Source organism: Bos indicus, chromosome 2, assembly GCF_029378745.1.
Source record: "Bos indicus isolate NIAB-ARS_2022 breed Sahiwal x Tharparkar chromosome 2, NIAB-ARS_B.indTharparkar_mat_pri_1.0, whole genome shotgun sequence".
NCBI classification, from domain to species: domain Eukaryota; kingdom Metazoa; phylum Chordata; class Mammalia; order Artiodactyla; family Bovidae; genus Bos; species Bos indicus.
The window spans coordinates 25,351,615-25,373,088 of NC_091761.1; the positions used below are offsets into that span (position 1 = coordinate 25,351,615).

Here is a 21,474-nt window from a genome sequence, read left to right on the forward strand (position 1 = left end):
TGTGAGAGCTGGACCATAAAGAAAGCTGAGTGCCAAAGACTTGATGCTCTTGAACTGTGGTATTGGAGAAGTACTCTTGAGAGTCCCTTGGACAGCAAAGAGATCCAACCAGTCCATCGTAAAGGAAGTCATTCCTGAATATTCATTGGAAGGATTGATGCTGAAGCTGAAACTCCAATACTTAGGCCACCTGATGTGAAGAACTGACTCATTAGAAAAGACTTTGATGCCGGGAAAGATTGAAAGTAGGAGGAGAAGGGGACGACCAGATGAGATGGTTGGATGGCATCACCGACTCAATGGACATGAGTTTGAGCAAGCTGAGGGAGTTGGTGATGGACAGTGAAGCTTGGCGTGCTGCAGTCCATGGGGTCGCAAAGAGTGGATACGACTGAGCAACTGAACTGAACTGAAATTATATGGTCTATGCAGGGGAGAGAACGTTAACAGAATAAAATTTGGATTCAATCAGGGAAAAAGAACTGGGGAAATAGTTTCTGGTAGGCAACCAAAAAATGTCTCTGTCTTCATTAAAAGATGGCACCACTTCAGAATCTGCAAGAAAGTTGTTATAGGCAGAAGGAAAATTCCTTTGGTATTTAAAACCTTACAGTCCTCTCTGACCTCTGAATAAACCTATACAAAACTATTGAAAATTTCTAGGTTGTATTACTTCTTAGTTTTTTTTTTTTTTTTTTTAATGCCCCCTACCTTGTTCCAGGAAGGAATCTGAGGTTGTTGAACCTTTAAATGTATTGTTTGTTCATCTTGGTAATGCCTGGCAAATAGTAACCACTCAAGAAATGTTTGTTGAATAAAATAAGTGAATGGATGATGTGTCAGTATTGAATTGATAAATGTTTATATTATCCAATGCTTTTGACTCCATGCTATCATTAGTTTTTCTTTTGTAACTTGAAGAAATGATGTATTCAGTGTAATTCTAATGAAGGATGGATAACTCCCATCCAAAATGCTATATTTCTTAGCAGCTTCTCAGTTTAGTATTTATAAAATTGATGAAAAAATTCATCTTATTTGCTTTTTGTTTTTTTAAAAGTCCATTTTGGAGCAAAACTTTTAATGATAATTTTGACCACTTTATCAAAGTGGCCATGTAAGCACAATATTTAAAATCTAGTTTATTTTTGAAAAAAATCCTATTAATTTGAAAATACCTTTTAGAAAATCAAGTATTTTACAAAATAGTGTTCATATTAAAGCATGTTATTGTCAGTTTGTTATGGTTTGTGTTGACCGAGCTTTTTTATTATTTATAGATATAAATTGGTTTGTCAGTTATACAGCTGCCACTTGTCTTTTTTAATTGATATATTTTTCATTGATACACTTTTCTCAAGTTATTAACCATGAAGCAATATGAATAATGTTGTTTTAAAAGCAGGCAGTCTTTTAATATGATTTATTTTTCTGATTTTCCCATAGTTGAGACTTTTAAAATTGACATGTATCTATTGGAATATCATTTGATTTTTGGAATTGTGAAGTTGGCATCTGACCCTCTGAGGAATCTTAGTATTCTTTTAATGCCCATCACCACCCAACTAGAATATCATATTCTTAACATTATTTTTGTGTGTATTAGGGGAATTAAGTTTGGCACATTCTCTTTCTCATATAATATGTGATAGATAGTCACGACTGACTTTAAATCTGTAAAATTTTTTACTTTTATATTTTAGGAAAAAGTATTGGGGGACGTGGCCACAAAATTAGCGACTATTTTGAAGTAAGTTCATTGAGGAATATCTTCAGTTCTTAATATAATTCTGCCATAGGCTGTTTGAACCACCAAGTCTGCTTTTGTTGATCTACTTGATTAAAGCAGAACTTAGGTACTATGTGATGTCCTGTCTTCCTAGGAACATTAAAGTTTACTTTTACTTTGGTATGGCACATCATAATTTTCAAAGGATTTTCTCCCATATTTTCTTGTAATAGGTCAGGAGATGATCAAAGCAGGTATTAGTATTCCTGTTTTAGGTGAAGAACCTGAGAACCAGAGATGTTAAAGTAGCCTTGTTGTTTGGTCATGCAGCTGTGTCTGACTCTTTTGTGACCCTGTAGACTGTAGCTCGCCAAGGCCCTCTGTCCATGGGATTTCCCAGGCAAGAATACTGAATTGGGGTGCCATCTCCTTCTCCAGGGGATCTTCCTGACCCAGGGATTAAACTCTAGTTTCCTGCACTGGCAGGTGTACTCTTTACCACTGAGCCACCTGGGAAGCCGCATAAAGTATCCTACCTAAAGGCAAATTTTAAATGGAAGAGCCTCTAGAATTCTTTGTACTGTCAGTCAAGATTTTATTATACCAAAGCAACAGCTGAGGCCTGTGGATGGAGATTAAATAATGATAGAGATGTGAATCTAAAGAGTCCCTGAAAATAATAAACAGTGGTAAATTTAAATTTTTACCCTATCTGAAATGTTTCTTTGCCTGTACACAGAAACACTTTTACCTACCATTATGATATTAATGTGATTAATTATAAAATATTAGTGTGATTAGTAAAATAATCTAGTCTGTTGAAAAATATTTATATTTACTTGAGAGAGCAGAATTTGCTCGTTGGGAGAAGGGCTGTATTTTTTATATGTATATATATATAAATGCTGGGTTGAGAAGATCCCTCGCAGAAGGACATAGCAACCCACTCCAGTATTCTTGCCTGGAGAATCCCATGGAGGGAAGAGCTTGGTGGGCTCTTCTCCATGGGGTTGCACTGAGTTGAATATGACTGAGTGACTAACACAGTCGCTCTCTTTCACTCATATATATATATATATATATATATATACACACACACATATATATATATGTATATATCCTCCATTGTTTTTCTTTTTTGAGTTTACAGAATCTAAGTTAAAACAGTTGCAGACTATAAAATACACCTAAAGCTCTTTAGTTGCTGTCAGTCCCTTAGTGTTAATGTCATTAAAAATCTTTGCCAAAGGTAGGGTCTGTTCAAATAAACACATCTCAGGTGTCTTGAATGCGTACTATGTGCTGAGCATTATGCTAGGCACTGTAGATTAAAAATCTAGAATAAGTTCTTTAGTTGTAGGAAGTTGTTTAATGAACACACTAGGAAGTCTCCTTTTCTGCTGTTCATACCTAATACCCAAAGATGAAGCCATTAGCAGCAAATTATTTTTGCCTTCCATTCTTGGTTCAGAAACATGAGACTTGAGAAAGCTATGGAACAGATAGGTGGCTTCTCTTCATACGTGATTAAGTCATTCACTATAATGCATGTAAGAAAGAATCAATTTGTATTAGACTTTGTGCTGTTAAGAAGGGGCTTGGTCCAGTAGTTCTTTTATAGTGCTATGAACATTTGGATACTTAACAGATCTTGGGAATGACAGTTCTGTCTTAAGATAGTTGATTAACATCTACATATCTACTTGTAAAGAGATTAAAGTTTCTTGGGATTAGAGCTCCTGCTGGCTTCACAAGCATAAGGGAACTGCTAAAATTTGAAGGAAAAATAAGACATGTTCTTTGCTTTGGGGAAATTTGTCTTTGAGTCTGCCACAAAAATAATATATATTTAAATTAATTCGTAATGCCATGTCTAAAACATCTTTCTAAACTTTGGTTTTATATGTGTGTATATATATGTATATAGTGGTGTTTCCTTTTACCCTCAGTACCAAGGTGGAAATGGCTCAAGTCCAGTAAGAGGCATACCTCCTGCAATCCGTTCGCCTCAGAATTCACATTCACATTCCACGCCTTCTTCATCTGTAAGTTTTTCCATGTGTTTTTATGTCTCAGAGGTTATATGTACTGAATGAATAATTTTTACAATTTGTCTTTATTGAGGCCTTTTATATATATGTGCTTAGTCACTCAGTCGTGTCTGACTCTTTGCGACCCCATGGATGTAGCTGGCCAGGCTCCTCTGTCCGTGGGGATTCTCCAGGCAACAGTACTGGAGTGGGTTGCTATGGCTTCCTTCAGGGGATCTTCCCAACTCAGGGATCAAATATATATATATATGTGTATGTATATATATATATATATATATATATATATATATATATATTAGCATTTACCTTTTTTAAAAAGTCTTTCATTCTATTGAGGTGAGTTGAATTCTTTTCAATGATTTGATGCTGTTAAAACTTTATTTCTGAAAGTGAGATTCTTAAAGATTTTCTGAGTTAATTAGTTCCAAGAAGTAATGTTTCTATAAAAGAATGATAGGATTGGGAATTCCTTGGTAGTCCATTGGATAGGTCTCAGAACTTTTTATTGCCGGGGCCAGAGTTCCATCATTGGTCAGGGATCTTATCAGTTAAATAATTCCTTTCTGGGAATCCTTGAGAAAAGAGTAGGCAGCTGTCAGTCTTGGATAATATAGTTTGGGGTAAGAAAAGGATCTTGGATCTAAAAATTCACTTAAAACTTTTTAGTTTGTTTCTAACGTTTTTAAGATCCAGGTATGCATTGCTCTACATATTGGATTTTATTTACTGTTTTTTAACTTTCATTATGTGAAAGTTCATTGTATAACCATAATAGCAGTGTTGGCTTTCAGTAATTTAAAGATGAATTAAGAATTTTTAAAAATTAGAGTATGTCATTTATTCAGTTACACTGTTGTAACTTCCAGTGTTGCTTTCTAGTCCTTTCTGTAGATACATACTTTTTAATGTCTTACTCATTTTGTATCTTGGAGGACATCCTATTGCCATATACCAAGTAAAGTGTAAAACTCAAAAATAGCTTGGAATTGTAGTGATAGCATTGGAACATGATGTAATCGACTGTTTTCAGCAAATGTATTTTAAAACTAGTGACTAAACTGTGCAACTTATCAGTAAATTCATTTTATACTACACATGGGCATGCATTAGGGCTTCCCTGATGACTCAGATGGTAAAAAATCCACCACGGTGCAGGAGACTGATTTTGACCCCTGGGTTGGGAAGATCCCCTGGAGAAGGAATGGCTACCCTCTCCAATATTCTTGCCTGGAGAATTCCATGGACAGAGGAACCTGGCAAGCTAGAGTCCATGGGGTCATGCAGAGTCAGACACGACTGAGCAAGTAACATAACAGCAACAACATGGGCATGCATTGTTGTCCCTAGTTCTAAAAGAATTCTACTGATATATTAAAGTCTTTCAGTTTTACTTTTTGAACCGTCATAAGCTGTTTTTGATAATTTTGTTTTAAAATGATGTATTTGACATTGTTATATTTAACAGATTGAAAGCATTCAGTTTTCTTTTATGGGACCAGATTGTAAACTCCTTGAGGGCAAGGCATATATATATATATATTATAAAGTTTATACATGTGACAGTTTTTGGATGAGTTTCTGAGACCAAGGCTCATACCTGTCTGTCTATTTTATCTATCTATCAAATGGCTGGTTGTTTCTTTTACTGGGCTTTGTAAGAGGGAGGTACTCAATGAATCCTTATTAAATAAACAATGATAAAAAGTTTTTAAAATTCAGTTATGTTTTGAGTTATTATCCTAATAAACACGTAAGAAATATTTAGTTGTTGTTAAGCATAAATCTATTTTTAATTCTTTTTTTTAAATTTATTCATTTTTTAATTGAAGGAAAATTGCTTTACAGAATTTTGTTGTTTTCTGGCAAACATCAAGAAGAATCTTTCTATTGTATTTTTGCTAATGTAAAATTTAATATTTTGTTAAGGTTCGACCGAATAGCCCTTCTCCTACTGCGTTAGCTTTTGGGGACCACCCTATTGTACAGCCAAAGCAGTTATCCTTTAAAATTACTCAGGTAAATAGTAATTGAGATTTCTTTGTATGACTTAGGGATAAAAAACCAGTGACCAGTTTGTGCACACAATTAAGATGTCTTCTCTTTTAAACATAATCATAAAGTAAAATTCAATATCAAGAAAGCTAATTACTGAATAACAACAAAAAAAAATTTGTAGAGAGAGAAATTAAAACCCAGTTTATTGTCAGTCTGTCCTTTGTTACACTGGTTAAATATATATTTTAAGCAAATTAAATAACCAAAACAACCATAACATGTCAGTTCTGCTTACTGATTCTTTTTTAACTTAACATCCAAGTACATATAATTGATACCTTCTTGAAGGTGTTATATTTGTTATAAGTGGATATTAAAGCAGTTTGTTTTACATGTCTGTATTTTTGTGTATCATATATGCCACACAATTGAAAATTATTTGAAAATCAGACATCTTTTGCAGTTACTTTGTTTTATGAATTTTGAGTATTGGAGTTTTCGTTTTAACTTTATATACATGTGACAGCTTTTGAAGGAGTGTCTGAAACCAAGGATTGAAAAAGTAGGTCTTCTTGCTTGCCACCTTAATTGTGCAGTTTATTGCCGTTACACTCTTCCTGTCAGGTCATGGCCAGACTCTGTGAATGCATCAAAACTTCTTTCTTTGGATAATCTTTAGACCAGGATTTACAAGTACATTGCTTTGAGTCAGTGAACAGCTTGTGAATGTTTTTGCCCTGTTCAAAAATCAGCTAGAGTTGATATCATATAACAGTGATTATACTGAATTTTAATGAAGAACAAACATATCAATATTCTAAAAATTTAAATGATTAACCTTTGAAAATAATTTTTTTAAGTCTGTGTAGCACTTACATTTCTGGAGATAATAAAACTTAAAACTACACTAAGACCTTTTGGGATACCCTTTACATACACAAACTCCAGTGCTATGATTTTTAGAATCATAATTAAATCTAATTTTATGTTTACATGCAGTGATATATAGAATGGAATAATAAAATAGCTTTCTTTTATTTAGACTGATCTTACGATGCTGAAATTAGCAGCATTAGAAAGTAATAAAAACCAGGACCTGGAAAAGAAGGAAGGTCGCATAGATGACTTGCTCAGGGTAAGTAAGAAGTCGTCATTGCCAAGTATTTGGCAATAGTAAAACAGTTGAGAAAATACTTACCATTTTAAAATTTTTCTATTATTGGGAGAAATTAAATCTTTTAGTGTTAAGGACATAATTGAAAATATCAACCATTTAAAGAAAAAGCTTTTATTAGCTCTTTAAATTTGAACTGAAAAGCAGTTGGAGAAATAGAAGTTTATAAAATTTTATTTTTACTTGATCAGCTATCCTAAGACAGATATCCATTTCATGGTGGTTTTAAAGTTACTTGATTTTGTTATAAACCTTTTAATGGAAACTTATTAAAGAGACACATCAAAAAGTATGCCTTATATGTTAGTAAGAGATGAAGTAGTTGTTCTCACCCCTTGCTGCTCATTGAATCACTGGATGGAAAATATGGGAGGTACTTTATAAAAGTAACAATGATTATACTTTACCCTGAGGAATTCTGATTCTATTGGTGTGACGTAGGGCTTGGGCGTTGGTAGTTTTAAAAGCTCCTACATGGTCCAGAGGCTAAGACTCCATGCTCCCAATGAAGGGGGCCCAGGTTTGATCTCTGGTCAGGGACCTAGATCGCACATGTTGCACCTAGGATCCAGCTCAACCAGATAAATTAAGGGGGAAAAATAAAAACCTTCTCCAAATGATTATAATTTAGCTAACAGAACTGTTGGTGTAGAAACTCAGTGAAACCATCATCTATGATCATCCCATAATTACCGATACCTCTAAAACATCTAGTGTGCCTCTCCCGTTCCCATCCTATTCACTCTCTTACATCCCTTTACCATTGACCACTGTTGTAAATTTTGTATCTGTTTCTTCGCCTTTGTGTTTCTTATAGTTATCTTATATGTATCTTAAACATTCTTAACAACATATTATTTCACTGTTTTTGAACTTTAAATTACAAAATTATACTGTATGCCCCGCTTGTTTTCACTAAACATTATATGTGGGATTGTCATTTTCATTTCACTGCAGTATAGTAAGGCGTAAATGAATATACTGTAATTTATCTTTCCTGGTCTTGCTGGACGTTTTATTTCTACTTTTTGCTAGTATGAACAGTTCTGCTAAGACACACTCTTGTACATGTCTTCTGCGGCACACATGGAGAATTTCTCTGTGGTATATGCTTAGAGAGACATGGCTAGAGTACAGGGCATACATCTCCACTCTATAAAAGCAAATTTTCCCCAAGGTGGTTGGATCAGTTTACATTCCACTAACTATAAGCAGAGAATAATCTTATTGCTCATCATCCTTGACAAAGCTAATTAGAATCATATTTAATTTGGGGGTTCAGTTTAATGGATATAACAAGGTATTAGTTATTATGCATTCACTTTATTTTTTGAATATCTTGTAAAATATTTATTAACTGTATTTCTGTGAAGTAAATAATCATTTTTTTTGCTCATTTTTCTTAATGACTTGCTGTCTTTTTAAAAATTGTATCAGTTTTTTTGTTGACCATATATATTGATTTTTCTCCCAGTGTGTAAATTGTCTTTTTTATTTCTTTGCACTATCTTTTGATTAGATCGTTTAAAATTTATATGATTACATGTCTTTTTTTATGGGTTTCCCTGGTGTCTCAGATTGTAAAGAATCTGCCCACAGTGCAGGAGACCTGGGTTTGATCCCTGGGTCGGGAAGATTCTCTCGAGAAGGACGTGACAGTCCACTCCAGTATTCTTGCCTGGAGAATCCCATGGACAGAGGAGCCTGACAGACTACTGTCTATGGAGTTGCAAAGAGTCGAACATGACTGAGTGATCTCTTTGTTTATAGTTTGTTCCAAATTATTATCAAGGGTATACCAAAATAACTCATTGTTTTTGTCCCTAAGACCATAAAAATGTTCGTCTGTATCTTCTTTAAAAAAATTTTATAGTCTGCTTTTTCAATACAAGTTATAAATCTCACTGGAATTCATTTTGGGGTATGATGTGAAATAAGGTTTCATTTTAATTTCTATATAGAGAACCAGTTATCTAGACCATGTAATTAAGTCTGCTCTCTACTGCCAGCTCCATCATACAATCTCATTTTTATAATCTCATTTCATAAGTACCGTGTTCTCTTTGTGTATTCCTGTACTGGTGCTACAGCATCTTTTTATCATTTAGCTGTTGTCTTTGGTTGTTAGTAACAGAGAACATAAACAACAGTCCTTTAAATAATATACAGGATTACTTTTTGAGAGAAGAACAGAAAGGCGGGGGGTGTTCCAAGTCAGAGCTTGAGGGTGCAGTGTCTTCCTGCCCACTGAGTTACTTGCCCCACACTAAATCCAGTTGGGGGTGGAGCCCAGTCCTTCCATAGCAGGCCCAGAAGGAAATGGTGCTGAGATAACCCATGGAACACAGTGCCCCTCACTAACATATCTGAGATAGGTTTTTCTTTTCTCTGCATACTGCTCACCTCTGAGGGGACAAGGGACCGAGTGTTTCCCTGACCCCCAAGCTAGTGATGGAGGCTAGGCAGGACCCTGCAGTTGTGGCTCCTGGTGCCACACTGACCATTCATCCCAGATGTGACTGAGGAGGCCCTGGAGACTGTTCATCTATCTAGACAGCAATGTCTACACGTGTGCAATTGGGCTGTTGCCACCCTGGACAAAGCCTAAGAGGCCATAGGCCTTTGAATGGAAGATGGTAAGTTTTGTGAAAATGCAATTTTATCCGTCCTGCTTTATTTCCAGCCAGGCAGAGCTTTGCTAGCAAGTAGAGACGACTGAGCTATGCAGGCCATAGGCATCTGGACAGGTTTCCATAAACAACAGTACTTTAAATGAAATACAATATTATTTTTTAAGAGAAGAACAGAAAGAGGTAGCCCAGGTGTCATATGGAATCTTGTCTCCCTCAGTTTTTCTGCTCCCTCCCCTTAGTACATGGCCTTCATCTTGAAGATTATATCAAGGTACAAAATATTTATCAGAGTCACAGTTATGGTATCTGTGTTCTTAAGCAGAAGAGGAAGGAAATTAAAAATACAAAAGTTTTCTGCATAGTGTTCTTGAGTATTCCATTGAACAACTTCTGCTTACATTTCACTGACCATCATTAGCTGCAAGGAGATGGGAAATACACTAGCTAGTGTTAGATTTTCAACTCACACATACACAATTTGTTGGGTTTCTGTTCGACTTGCACATAATGATAAGGGTCTGATGCTAAATTTCATATATGTTCCTCTGAAACTATTTTATTTTACCCTTTTCCTTGGAAAACAGCTTTTTGTTAGATACATACTTTTAGATTGGCAGCTGTATTTTTCTCCCAGCATTTTTTATTTATTATACTGCTCTCTTTTGGCTCATACTGTGATTGGCATAGACCTACGGTTTTCAAAGAATGATCCCCAGACCAGTAAGCATCAACCTTACTAGCGGACTTATTAGAAATAAAGTTTCAGACTCTACTCCAGAGCTACTTATTCAGAAACTGGGAATGGATTCCCGTAATCTGTGTTCCAACAAGCTCTCCAGGTTACTTCCTGGTGACTGTACTAGACTAATCAGACTCATCTTCTGAGCTTAGAAAGAGGGACTGAGCATATGACTGCCTACAGAGTTAACAAAATTTGTATTCATGTGGCTGAGAAAGATGGTGAGAACAGTTAGCTATTGGATAGGCATCTGCAGTGTTACCCACGTGTTGAATGGAGATGTTTTATTACAAAAGATGGAGAACTCACATTCATTTCTAAGTGTTAGACACTTTGTATTTCAGTTATTTCAAATGAGATAGAATGATGTTGCTCTGTTTTAGAAATAAGATAATAGAGCAGACCTTTAAGACAACTTTAGAAATAAGGTTCAAATAATTTATTAAACTTAGCCCAGATTATATAACCTAGAGTGTAGATTTGAACCTATGGAGTATGATACATGTTCCATGTACTTTTCACTATACAACTAAGCAGCATGTAACAGTGTAGTTATTCTCATGGTAAGTAAGTGTTTTAACATTTTTTTTTAGTATCACATTCAAATACTTAATCTTATTAATCCTTCTCTTTATGAAATTTTTCAAAATGTATAAATATTCTTAAATGTCTCATATACACAAATTCTAGACCTTTTTCATTATCTACTTATATTGTAGGCTAATTGTGATCTCAGACGGCAGATAGATGAGCAACAAAAGCTACTTGAAAAATACAAAGAGCGATTAAATAAGTGCATATCAATGAGCAAGAAACTGCTTATTGAAAAGGTGAGTTCCCTGGCAGTCCGGTGATTAAGACTTCACCTTCCAATGCAAGAGTGTGGGTTTGATCCTGGTTGGGAAGCTAAGATCCTCACATACCCCACATGCCTCGTGGTCAAAAAACCAAAAGGTAAAACAGAAACGGTATTGTAACAAATTCAGTAAAGGCTTAAAAAAAGTCCATGTCAAAAAAAAAAAGTTCAATAAATTTTCCCTCTCCTTTCACTAGTCCTATGTTTTTAAAATTTAAATGAATAAAGTTGAATGATGATTTCCCCCCCCTTTTTTTTCAGAGTACACAAGAAAAACTGTCAAGCCGAGAGAAGAGCATGCAAGACAGATTACGCCTTGGGCATTTCACAACAGTTAGACATGGTGCTTCATTTACTGAACAATGGACAGATGGTTTTGCATTTCAGAATCTTGTAAAGTTAGTCACTCTTACATTTTGAAAGATTTAGTATTCCTTTGGGTGTTTGTTATTTTCAAAGATTATAGATTTGAAATTATGTTCTATATCTACTCCTCACTACTCTTTGAAATCATAGAACTTAATACATTTGAAAGGAACATAAAAGAGGCATTACAGTTTTAGCTTTAGCACACTCCTTGATTAGTTAGTATTCATCTGTATAGTATGATGTATTATTTTAAATATGACTTTCCAAAACATAAACTGACCTAGCTTTTGTAGGTCAGTTGAGAGGGAAATTGTTAAAACTTTTAACTTTAATTGCAAGATTTGTATCTGTGTATCTTGGGGTTTTCTGCTTAGTTTTTTGGGTTTTTTTCCCTCCCCTCTCCCATTCTTCAGTCCTTCCTTTGGCATTTGTCTGCTCATTATTCTTGTGGGAAAGAGAGACATGTTTTCTCTCCAGTGTCAAACATAATAACTCAAAAGTCAGTTGAACTGAACATGTATGTGGCTTTAGCACTTCTGAGGTAAACTTTAAAATGGAGAAATCCATTTTCTCAAGTTGGTGGTAGGAAAGGGTAGGTTGACTATTTCTGTGTTAAGGAGCCAGGATCTATTGCTGCCCCTACCCCTCTTTTTTTGCTGGAAAACATAAAAACCTGCAAAGCAAGAGTAGTGCCAGCATCTAAATCAGCTTTCCCAGAGTCAGTCCAGTTAAATGGAGAATGTAGGCAAAGCTTTATTTCACATAGTATCACATAAACATTGCTGTTTCAAACATTAGTTCCTAGGACTTAAGTATAGAATGGTCTTGTACCTATCTCGGTTGATTTACCCAGCTTATGTTCAACAGAACTGTTTCTGGGTGTTAGGTATTGAAGGACAGTGTCTTTGTGATGGTAGGAAGTTTGGATTTTAATTCTGTTGATAAAAGGGAGCTGTTAAAGTTTTATATAGTGTGGGGTCAAATTTGAGTTTTTGAAAGATAACTGATAGTAATGTGGGAATAATACTTAAAAGAACATAAATTGTTGACAATTTAGATGGAGAAGCATCCAAATGAAAGGTGATTAGGCTTGAGCTAAAATATTAACAGTAGAAGTAGAAAGTAAGAGAGTTGAGATACAACTTAAAAATTTTTAGTGTTTTTCTGAGCTGCTAAACCCAGATCTACAGTTGTCCTGGTAATGAATAAAAGAAGGTTACATAGTATAAGATTAAATATAAACTAAAATACAAATGCTGCCAATTGTTAAAATTTCTCCATTAAGCTGTCAGAGAGTAAAATGGGAGCTTATGGATTGGTGAATGTGTGGAGATCTGGGAAGGTTATCAGGCTCAGAGAGGGTATGGAAGCTCCGTGTCTCTTCCCCCATACCTCGCCCTGTGCAGCTCTTCCATCTGGTGGCGACTGCTGCTGCTGCTAAGTTGCTTCAGTCGTGGCCGACTCTGTGCGACCCCATAGACGGCAGCCCACCAGGCTCCTCCGTCCCTGGAACTCTCCAGGCAAGAATCCTGGAGTGGGTTGCCATTTCCCTCTCCAACGCACGAAAGTGAAAGTGAAGTCGCTCAGTTGTGTCTGACTCTTAGCGACCCCATGGACTGCAGCCTACCAGGCTCCTCCGTCCGTGGAATTTTCCGGCAAGAGTACTGGAGCTGTTTCTGAGCTATATCCTTTTATAATAAAGCAATAACCCAGTTTTAAGGAATTGCTTGTATATTTTTCTTACTAATAAGCATTTACTGAGGGCCTACTGTATGTTGTTACATATATATTTAGTATCAAACGGTTAATCAGTGTATATTTTTTAAGCTGTGATATAACCCAAAATAGTTGGAGGATAAGAAGAGAAATAAAAATTAGTAATACTAAATTAATAATCTCTAAACTGTATGGTCATTACTGAATAATCAGTCACTATATATATATGTGTGTGTGTATATGTATATATCCATTAGACTAATTCTTTCATTATTTCAGTAGGATTATTGCTGCTTATTTTTATTAATCTTGATTGTACCCTAAACTAGCTTTAAAACTAATTTTTTAAATAAACTGAAATTATTCCTACTTCCAGTAGAAAACTGGATTAAAGTCACATTCTAACCTTGCTCTTCTTGAGACTTTTCTCCAACATTTTGCTCTTTTACTTGGGTGCTCCTTCATTCCTTCCCTTCTTTCCTGTTCTGCATTGCCTTAACTGGGATCATGGGACTCTGAAACATGTGTAAAACAAGTCTTTGTCGGTAGAGTGGAAGTTCTCTAGTCCTGGTCTGAATAGGGGTGAAGGAGTGAGGAACTGAAATTTTTGACTTATTCTAAATCTGAGTACCATCACCATGGAGGTTATGTGTTTTGGGTTTTTTTTTTTTTTTCTTTTTTTTTACATTAAAAGAATTATACACTGTGACAAAGTGGGATTTATTCCTGGTTTGAGAATGGGTCAGCAGAAAAAATCAGTGTGATATGTCACCTAATACAATGAAGGAAAACAAAATCATCTCGATACAATTAAAGAATTAGACAAAATTCCACATCCTGTCACAATCACCGTTTAGTTTTTTAAAAATTTTTCCTAGTGTGGTAAGGTGACCTAAGAGGGAAGATAATTATATTAGAACAGGCTTAAGATGTTGTATGAGAGGATGGTTTTTAAAAGCTTCAATTGGAAACAGTAATATTTTTAGTTAAATTAGTTGCCCATTTTTCAATGCCATCTAAATTTTTCTTGGTGTTTTCTCTCTTTAAAGTGTCAAAATTCCTTCTTTCTTCCTAAATTTCTAAGGTCAGTTTTTGTTTCATTTCAATATACCACTTAGCCTTCCCTGAAATTTAACAGATACATTTAGAAAATAACACTTTATTAATAAATTCACATTTGTCTTTTATAAGTTTTTCTTTAAACAGTGGTGAGATGAATGTATAAAACCTCCTTAATTCTGTTATTTCTTTTTTTCAATAGTTGATTTATTTTATTCAAGAAATATTTATTGAATGCCTAGCATGTGCCAGTCACTGTGCTGGGCACTTACGGTACAATAGGGTATAAAATAATTGTCTTCTCATGGAGTGATTTAGTCTAACCACACATATTGAGATCAAGTGTCCATAGATATATGTGTTAGAAAAGAGAAGATGGGGAGCTACAAGGTACTGTGAAGTTATATGTGGCAACACATCTTTCTCATCCAGGGGGTTTAGGGAAGACCTCATTTAAAAATGTATGTTCCCAATGAGAAAAGGACAGTGAGAAGGTGTTGGTTAACAAGAGTGGGACCATAACGTTACATGTTTATATTATGTGATTTTTCATGTTTACTAATGTATTTTCATGTTTTAAATGTGAGAAGTAAAGGAAGGTTAATTTTTTTCCACATTTATTTTTATGTAGGCAACAAGAATGGGTGAATCAGCAAAGGGAAGATATTGAAAGGCAAAGGAAACTTCTAGCCAAACGCAAACCTCCCACAGCTAATAATTCTCAGGCACCCTCTACCAATTCTGAATCAAAACAAAGGAAAAACAAAGCAGTCAATGGAGCAGAAAATGATCCCTTCGTTAGACCAAATTTACCACAACTGTAAGTTTGCATTTTTAATTTCTTTTTTTTTAAGTGTTGCCAGTGAGCATGAAGGTTAGTAGTGGGTGTTATTAATAATTAAATAGTAAAAATCATCATGGCCAGGAAGGAAAACAGTATTGCAAAAATTTACTTCTAAATGAATAATAAGCCTCCAAATCTGAATTCTACCTAAGTGGAGATTTAGTAATCCTGTTTTAAAATGGAGACTTGGGTAGCTAAGAGGAAGCTAGAGTTCACTTTTTCTTCTGTGTCTGTGAATGAAGTAGAGTCACTTGTCAATTTTGATTATACTAGTTCAGTATTCCTCTTAATGTTCCTTTTTCTGAGAAACTGTTGGCTTAAGTAAGCTGACATATTTTTGTCAACCTATGAAGGCAGCACATTCAGAGGTTATAGGTATTGTTTTTCCCCTTCCTGCTTTAGTTTCTAGGTTTCCTGCTTTAATGGTGAACTACTTTTTATAATTCAGAAGTTGGAGACATTTAAAAAATAATTATATGCTTATCATAGGAAATTTGAAAAATATGAAAAAACAATAAAACAGTAAAGACCATGATCCTATCTCACAGAGAACAATTCAGTTCAGTCACTCAGTCGTGTCCAGTGCCTTGCGACCCCATGAACCACAGCACGCCAGGCCTCCCTGTCCATCACCAACTCCCAGAGTCAACCCAAACCCTTGTCCATCGAGTTGGTGATGCCATCCAACCATCTCATCCTCTCTCGTCCCCTTCTCCTCCTGCCCTCAATCTTTCCCAGCATCAGGGTCTTTTCCAATGAGTCAGCTCTTCGCATCAGGTGGCCAAAGTATTGGAGTTTCAGTTTCAACATCAGTCCTTCCAATGAACACCAGGACTGATCTCCTTTAGGATAGACTGTTTGGATCTCCTTGCAGTCCATGGGACTCTCAAGAATCTTGTCCAAAACCACAGTTCAAAAGCATCAATTCTTTGGCACTCAGCTTCCTTTATAGTCCAACTCTCACATCCATACATGACCACTGGAAAAAACACCATTGTTATACTTTCTGTATATAGATGCAACCTAATTTATATAGTTTTTCTGTTTTATAAGACTTTATATAAGTTTACGTGAGTGGAAAATACATACACACACCCTCTGCTTTATGTTTTAATATGCTTCTCCTTTGTTGAAAGATACTGTTTCATCTGTGCTTTGAAGCCCATCCCCTGCCACATCAGGGACCTCTTCTGTTGATACCTCCTTTATCGTATATCTTCACCCTTGTGCTGTCCACTGGTTCCTTCCTTTTAGGAAACAAAACAAAAAACTCTCTATCAATTAGAAATCTCTCCAGTCTCCATATTGTCATCTTTATAACTAGGTTTCCTGAAAGACTTTCCGTTGCTTACAGTCTCTGCTACCTCACTTTCCATTCTCTCTTTTATTGACTGAAATTGTTCTTTTAAAGATTATGTCCTTGATACTAAATGCCACAGACATTTGAGTCTTTAACTTGGCAACATTGGATATTGTTGACTACTTATTTTTTCTGGAAAGACACTTTCTTGCCATAGTTTTTGATAACCTTTTTTTCTGATTTTCATTTTAACTTAATCTGACTACATCTTTTAAGTCTCTTCTGTGGACATCATTTACATTATCAATTTGTAAAGCATAGGATTTTTAAGGCTCTGTCCTAGGCCATCTTACCACTTGCTCTGTGTATTCTCCATGAGTATTAGCTACTCCTAGGGTTTCAGTTGCCCTGTTTATGCTACTGACACCTAAACTTCTGTCTCCAGCCTACTTTTCTCTCTTGAGTGTCAAATGTTTATATCTCAGTCTTGAATGTCATATCCTTGCTTAATTGGTATTGGTACTTAAATGCCTCACAAGTGCCTCTAATGGTAGCCTATTCAAAACTGTATTTACTAAACACACAAAACAAAAATGGTATTTATTATTATCTTTCCCATTTCTGTCCTCCCCAACCCCCTTTTCCCCCCCCTCTCTTTTTCTCTTTTCTCTCTATGCACACACATACACACACTCCTTGCCTCCTCCTGTTTTCTTAGTTAGTAAATGGTACCACCATCCTCTCAATTCCACATACCAGAATTTTGGTTGTTACAGGTTTTAAATCAGTATTCCATTTATTTTTCTTAATCCATTTTTATTATCTTTTAGTTAATAAATAAGTGGTGATAATCTTATATTTTAAAGTCCAAAATGTGCTTCCATCTTTTAAGTCCTTCCTGATTTGGGCAAGGATGGGGAGGGGGTGGTTGTGACTTGCAATTAAATCCTTTGGCTATTGATATTTTAAAAAAATAACATGACTTCATTTTCAAAGATGGGTAAATTTGTTGCTTTTAAAAGAGTGGATGGATAGGTGAGCAATTATACAGAAGGTGGTGTGTAAGCTTAATTCCACCCCATAGACATCCAGTCTTCACTCAAATGTGTCCACTGCCATTTCTCACTTGGGTTCTTTCTTCCCACCCCCACCCACTCTGACATCTTTCAACTTTGGTCTAGGTCATCTTATAGTCAGAGTCCTTTTTTTTCCAAAATAAAAATACAATCCTTTCTTTTTCTTCCCTGTAAACCTAACATAATTCTACATTGCTTGGATAATATAGTCCAGAAAGTACTTTTGACCTGGCAGCTTCTGACCTCTCTTGCCTCATCTTTTATCATTGACCAGTGCCTCCCATTCACCACCAACTTTTAAACTCCAGCCCATTGTCATAATTTCTGTTCATCTTTTAAATCCCATACTAAATATTGATTCCTCTTGAAAGCTTCTCCTTGACCCTTGAAGGATAGGACTCAGTTATCACTTGAGGTATTCAGTGATAACCTGATACTCATACCTCTGTATTCAGTCACAGCATCATCATCCACTCAGTTAATGACACTGGAAACATCCTAGATGTTTGCCTTTTCCTTGTTCTCTGTGTCTGTTTACATAACGTTTTTGTATCTTGTCCATCTTCACTACCACTATCTTACTGTACGACTGCTGCTCTCTCTCTTTTTTAACATCAGTTACTGTTTCTTACCTTTCACCTGATGTCTTTTTCATGTCTAACCTCCTTCACCAGCGTTTAAGATAAAATTCACTCTCATGAAGACCCTTTATAGGCCTTCTGATTTCTCTCCTCCAGTGTCTTCCTTAGGCATCTGCATTAAATTCTTTCAGTGCTTTAAATGGACTCTGCTTTACTTGTTTCTGCACCTTTGTATATCTTGTTCTTTGCCTTTCTTTACCTGTTCCATTTTGTATTTATCCTTTATGACTTGCCTTGTATGTCAGTTCCAGTAGTAAATCCTTTTTGACCTTTTTTCTTCCTAGTTTCTTCCCCATTTCCCCTCGAGTTAGGTACCTTTTGTACCTGCGCCTGTCAGTATTGGAGCTCTTATCTCTCCATCTTCTCTCTATGCCCCCAGTATCTAGTACAGTGCCTGGCATATAGAAAATGGTCAGTAAATACTAAATTATAGTACATAAGCATATGATTGAATTTCATTTTCTCCTTCTCAAAAGACCATTTTTCTAGTTTGCCACAGGTGTTTTGCTTCTCTAGCTCTAACAGTAGTTTATTAGTCGTAGATTATCTCACTTCCATCTCAGTTAATTGCATATGTTGACTTAGAACTAACTCTGAAGTTATACTGCTGTGTTCTTAGAGTGGCAGATGAAGTAATACAACATAGCAGTTGTATTGCATCCTTACATAAGTACAGATTTAAATAAGGAAAAAAGTGACAGAAACACTTTGATTCATATATATTAATTTGATTTTATCAGCCATGCATTGCAGTAGTCTTCTAAAACTTCTTTTATATCTGTTTGTGCAGAACATCTAGTAAAGTAATTAGAATAGAGGTCATGAATCTTTCATTATTTCTTTATCAAGAAATTAAAGTAGAAAATAGGACTTCCCTGGTAGTCCAGTGGTTAAGAATCCGCCTGCCAATGTTCAGCCTCTAGTCGAGGAAGATTCGACTAAGGGCAGTTAGCCACAGGGCAGCTAAGCCCGTGTGTCACAGCTCCTGAGCCTGTGCACTCTAGAGCCCATGCTCTGCAACAGAGAAGCCACCGCAGTGAGAAGCCTGCACACCACAACTAGAGAGTAGCCCCTGCTCACTGCAGCTAGAGAAAGCCTGCACAGCAACAAAGCCCCAGTGCAGCCAGAAAGTAAGTACTATTAAAGAAGGTTACTGCTGTGTAGTGCTTAGGATTTTAAGCTCTTTAGTCAGATGTGGAATCCAACCTTGACTTTTCCAGTTTTATTTTTTATTTTTTGGTAAACTGTTTTATGTCTTAGAGCCTCCACTTCCTTGTGAAAGTACCTATGTCATAATGTTGAAAAGATGAAATGAGATGAAGCTTATATAGTACTTGCATGGTTCCTGGTTCTTAACTAATTTTTTTTTTTTAATTTTATTTAATTTTTAAACTTTACATAATTGTATTAGTTTTGCCAAATATCAAAATGAATCCACCACAGGTATACATGTGTTCCCCATCCTGAACCCTCCTCCCTCCCCATACCATCCCTCTGGGTCGTCCCAGTGCACTATCCCCAAGCATCCAGTATCGTGCATCGAACCTGGACTGGCATCTCGTTTCATACATGATATTTTACATGTTTCAATGCCATTCTCTCAAATCTTCCCACCCTCTCCCTCTCCCACAGAGTCCATAAGACTGTTCTATACAATACTGTCTCTTTTGCTGTCTCATACACAGGGTTATTGTTACCATCTTTCTAAATTCCATATATATGCGTTAGTATACTGTATTGGTGTTTTTCCTTCTGGCTTACTTCACTCTGTATAATAGGCTTCAGTTTCATCCACCTCATTAGAACTGATTCAAATGTATTCTTTTTAATGGCTGAGTAATACTCCATTGTGTATATGTACCACAGCTTTCTTATCCATTCATCTGCTGATGGGCATCTAGGTTGCTTCCATGTCCTGGCTATTATAAACAGTGCCACAATGAACATTGGGGTACACGTGTCTCTTTCCCTTCTGGTTTCCTCAGTGTGTATGCCTAGCAGTGGGATTGCTGGATCATAAGGCAGTTCTATTTCCAGTTTTTTAAGGAATCTCCACACTGTTCTCCATAGTGGCTGTACTAGTTTGTATTCCCACCAACAGTGTAAGAGGGTTCCCTTTTCTCCACACCCTCTCCAGCATTTATTATTTGTAGACTTTTGGATCGCAGCCATTCTGACTGGTGTGAAATGGTACCTCATTGTGGTTTTGATTTGCATTTCTCTGATAATGAGTGATGTTGAGCATCTTTTCATGTGTTTGTTAGCCATCTGTATGTCTTCTTTGGAGAAATGTCTATTTAGTTCTTTGGCCCATTTTTTGATTGGGTCATTTATTTTTCTGGAGTTGAGCTGTAGGAGTTGCTTGTATATTTTTGAGATTAGTTGTTTGTCAGTTGCTTCATTTGCTATTATTTTCTCCCATTCTGAAGGCTGTCTTTTCACCTTGCTAATAGTTTCCTTTGATGTGCAGAAGCTTTTAAGGTTAATTAGGTCCCATTTGTTTATTTTTGCTTTTATTTCCAATATTCTGGGAGGTGGGTCATAGAGGATCCTGCTGTGATGTATGTCAGAGAGTGTTTTGCCTATGTTCTCCTCTAGAGTTTTATAGTTTCTGGTCTTACATTTAGATCTTTAATCCATTTTGAGTTTATTTTTGTGTATGGTGTTAGAAAGTGTTCTAGTTTCATTCTTTTACAAGTGGTTGACCAGATTTCCCAGCACCACTTGTTAAAGAGATTGTCTTTAATCCATTGTATATTCTTGCCTCCTTTGTCAAAGATAAGGTGTCCATATGTGCGTGGATTTATCTCTGGGCTTTCTGTTTTGTTCCATTGATCTATATTTCTGTCTTTGTGCCAGTACCATACTGTCTTGATAACTGTGGCTTTGTAATAGAACCTGAAGTCAGGTAGGTTGATTCCTCCAGTTCCATTCTTCTTTCTCAGGATCGCTTTGGCTATTCGAGGTTTTTTGTATTTCCGTACAAATTGTGAAATTATTTGTTCTAGCTCTGTGAAGAATACTGTTGGTAGCTTGATAGGGATTGCATTGAATCTATAAATTGCTTTGGGTAGTATACTCATTTTCACTATATTGATTCTTCCAATCCATGAACATGGTATATTTCTCCATCTATTAGTGTCCTCTTTGATTTCTTTCACCCGTGTTTTATAGTTTTCTATATATAGGTCTTTAGTTTCTTTAGGTAGATATATTCCCAAGTATTTTATTCTTTCCGTTGCAATGGTGAATGGAATTGTTTCCTTAATTTCTCTTTCTGTTTTCTCATTAT

At 35.8% G+C, this 21,474-nt stretch overlaps 1 protein-coding gene across 6 annotated transcripts in view; it reads left to right on the forward strand.

Moving 5' to 3' along the window:
* TLK1 (tousled like kinase 1) overlaps window positions 1–21,474 on the forward strand; it is a 249,020-nt gene that overhangs the window by 186,127 nt on the left and 41,419 nt on the right. For 2 of the 6 annotated variants that reach the window (XM_070799047.1, XM_070799031.1), the window contains exons 5-11: window positions 1,704–1,750; window positions 3,679–3,774; window positions 5,707–5,796; window positions 6,818–6,910; window positions 11,041–11,151; window positions 11,439–11,575; window positions 14,953–15,141. In XM_070799047.1, coding sequence (XP_070655148.1) covers window positions 1,704–1,750; window positions 3,679–3,774; window positions 5,707–5,796; window positions 6,818–6,910; window positions 11,041–11,151; window positions 11,439–11,575; window positions 14,953–15,141 — 763 coding nt within the window. The remainder of the gene's footprint in view (window positions 1–1,703; window positions 1,751–3,678; window positions 3,775–5,706; window positions 5,797–6,817; window positions 6,911–11,040; window positions 11,152–11,438; window positions 11,576–14,952; window positions 15,142–21,474) is intronic. The other 4 variants (XM_070799055.1, XM_070799067.1, XM_070799040.1 and 1 more) reach the window with 3 other exon arrangements.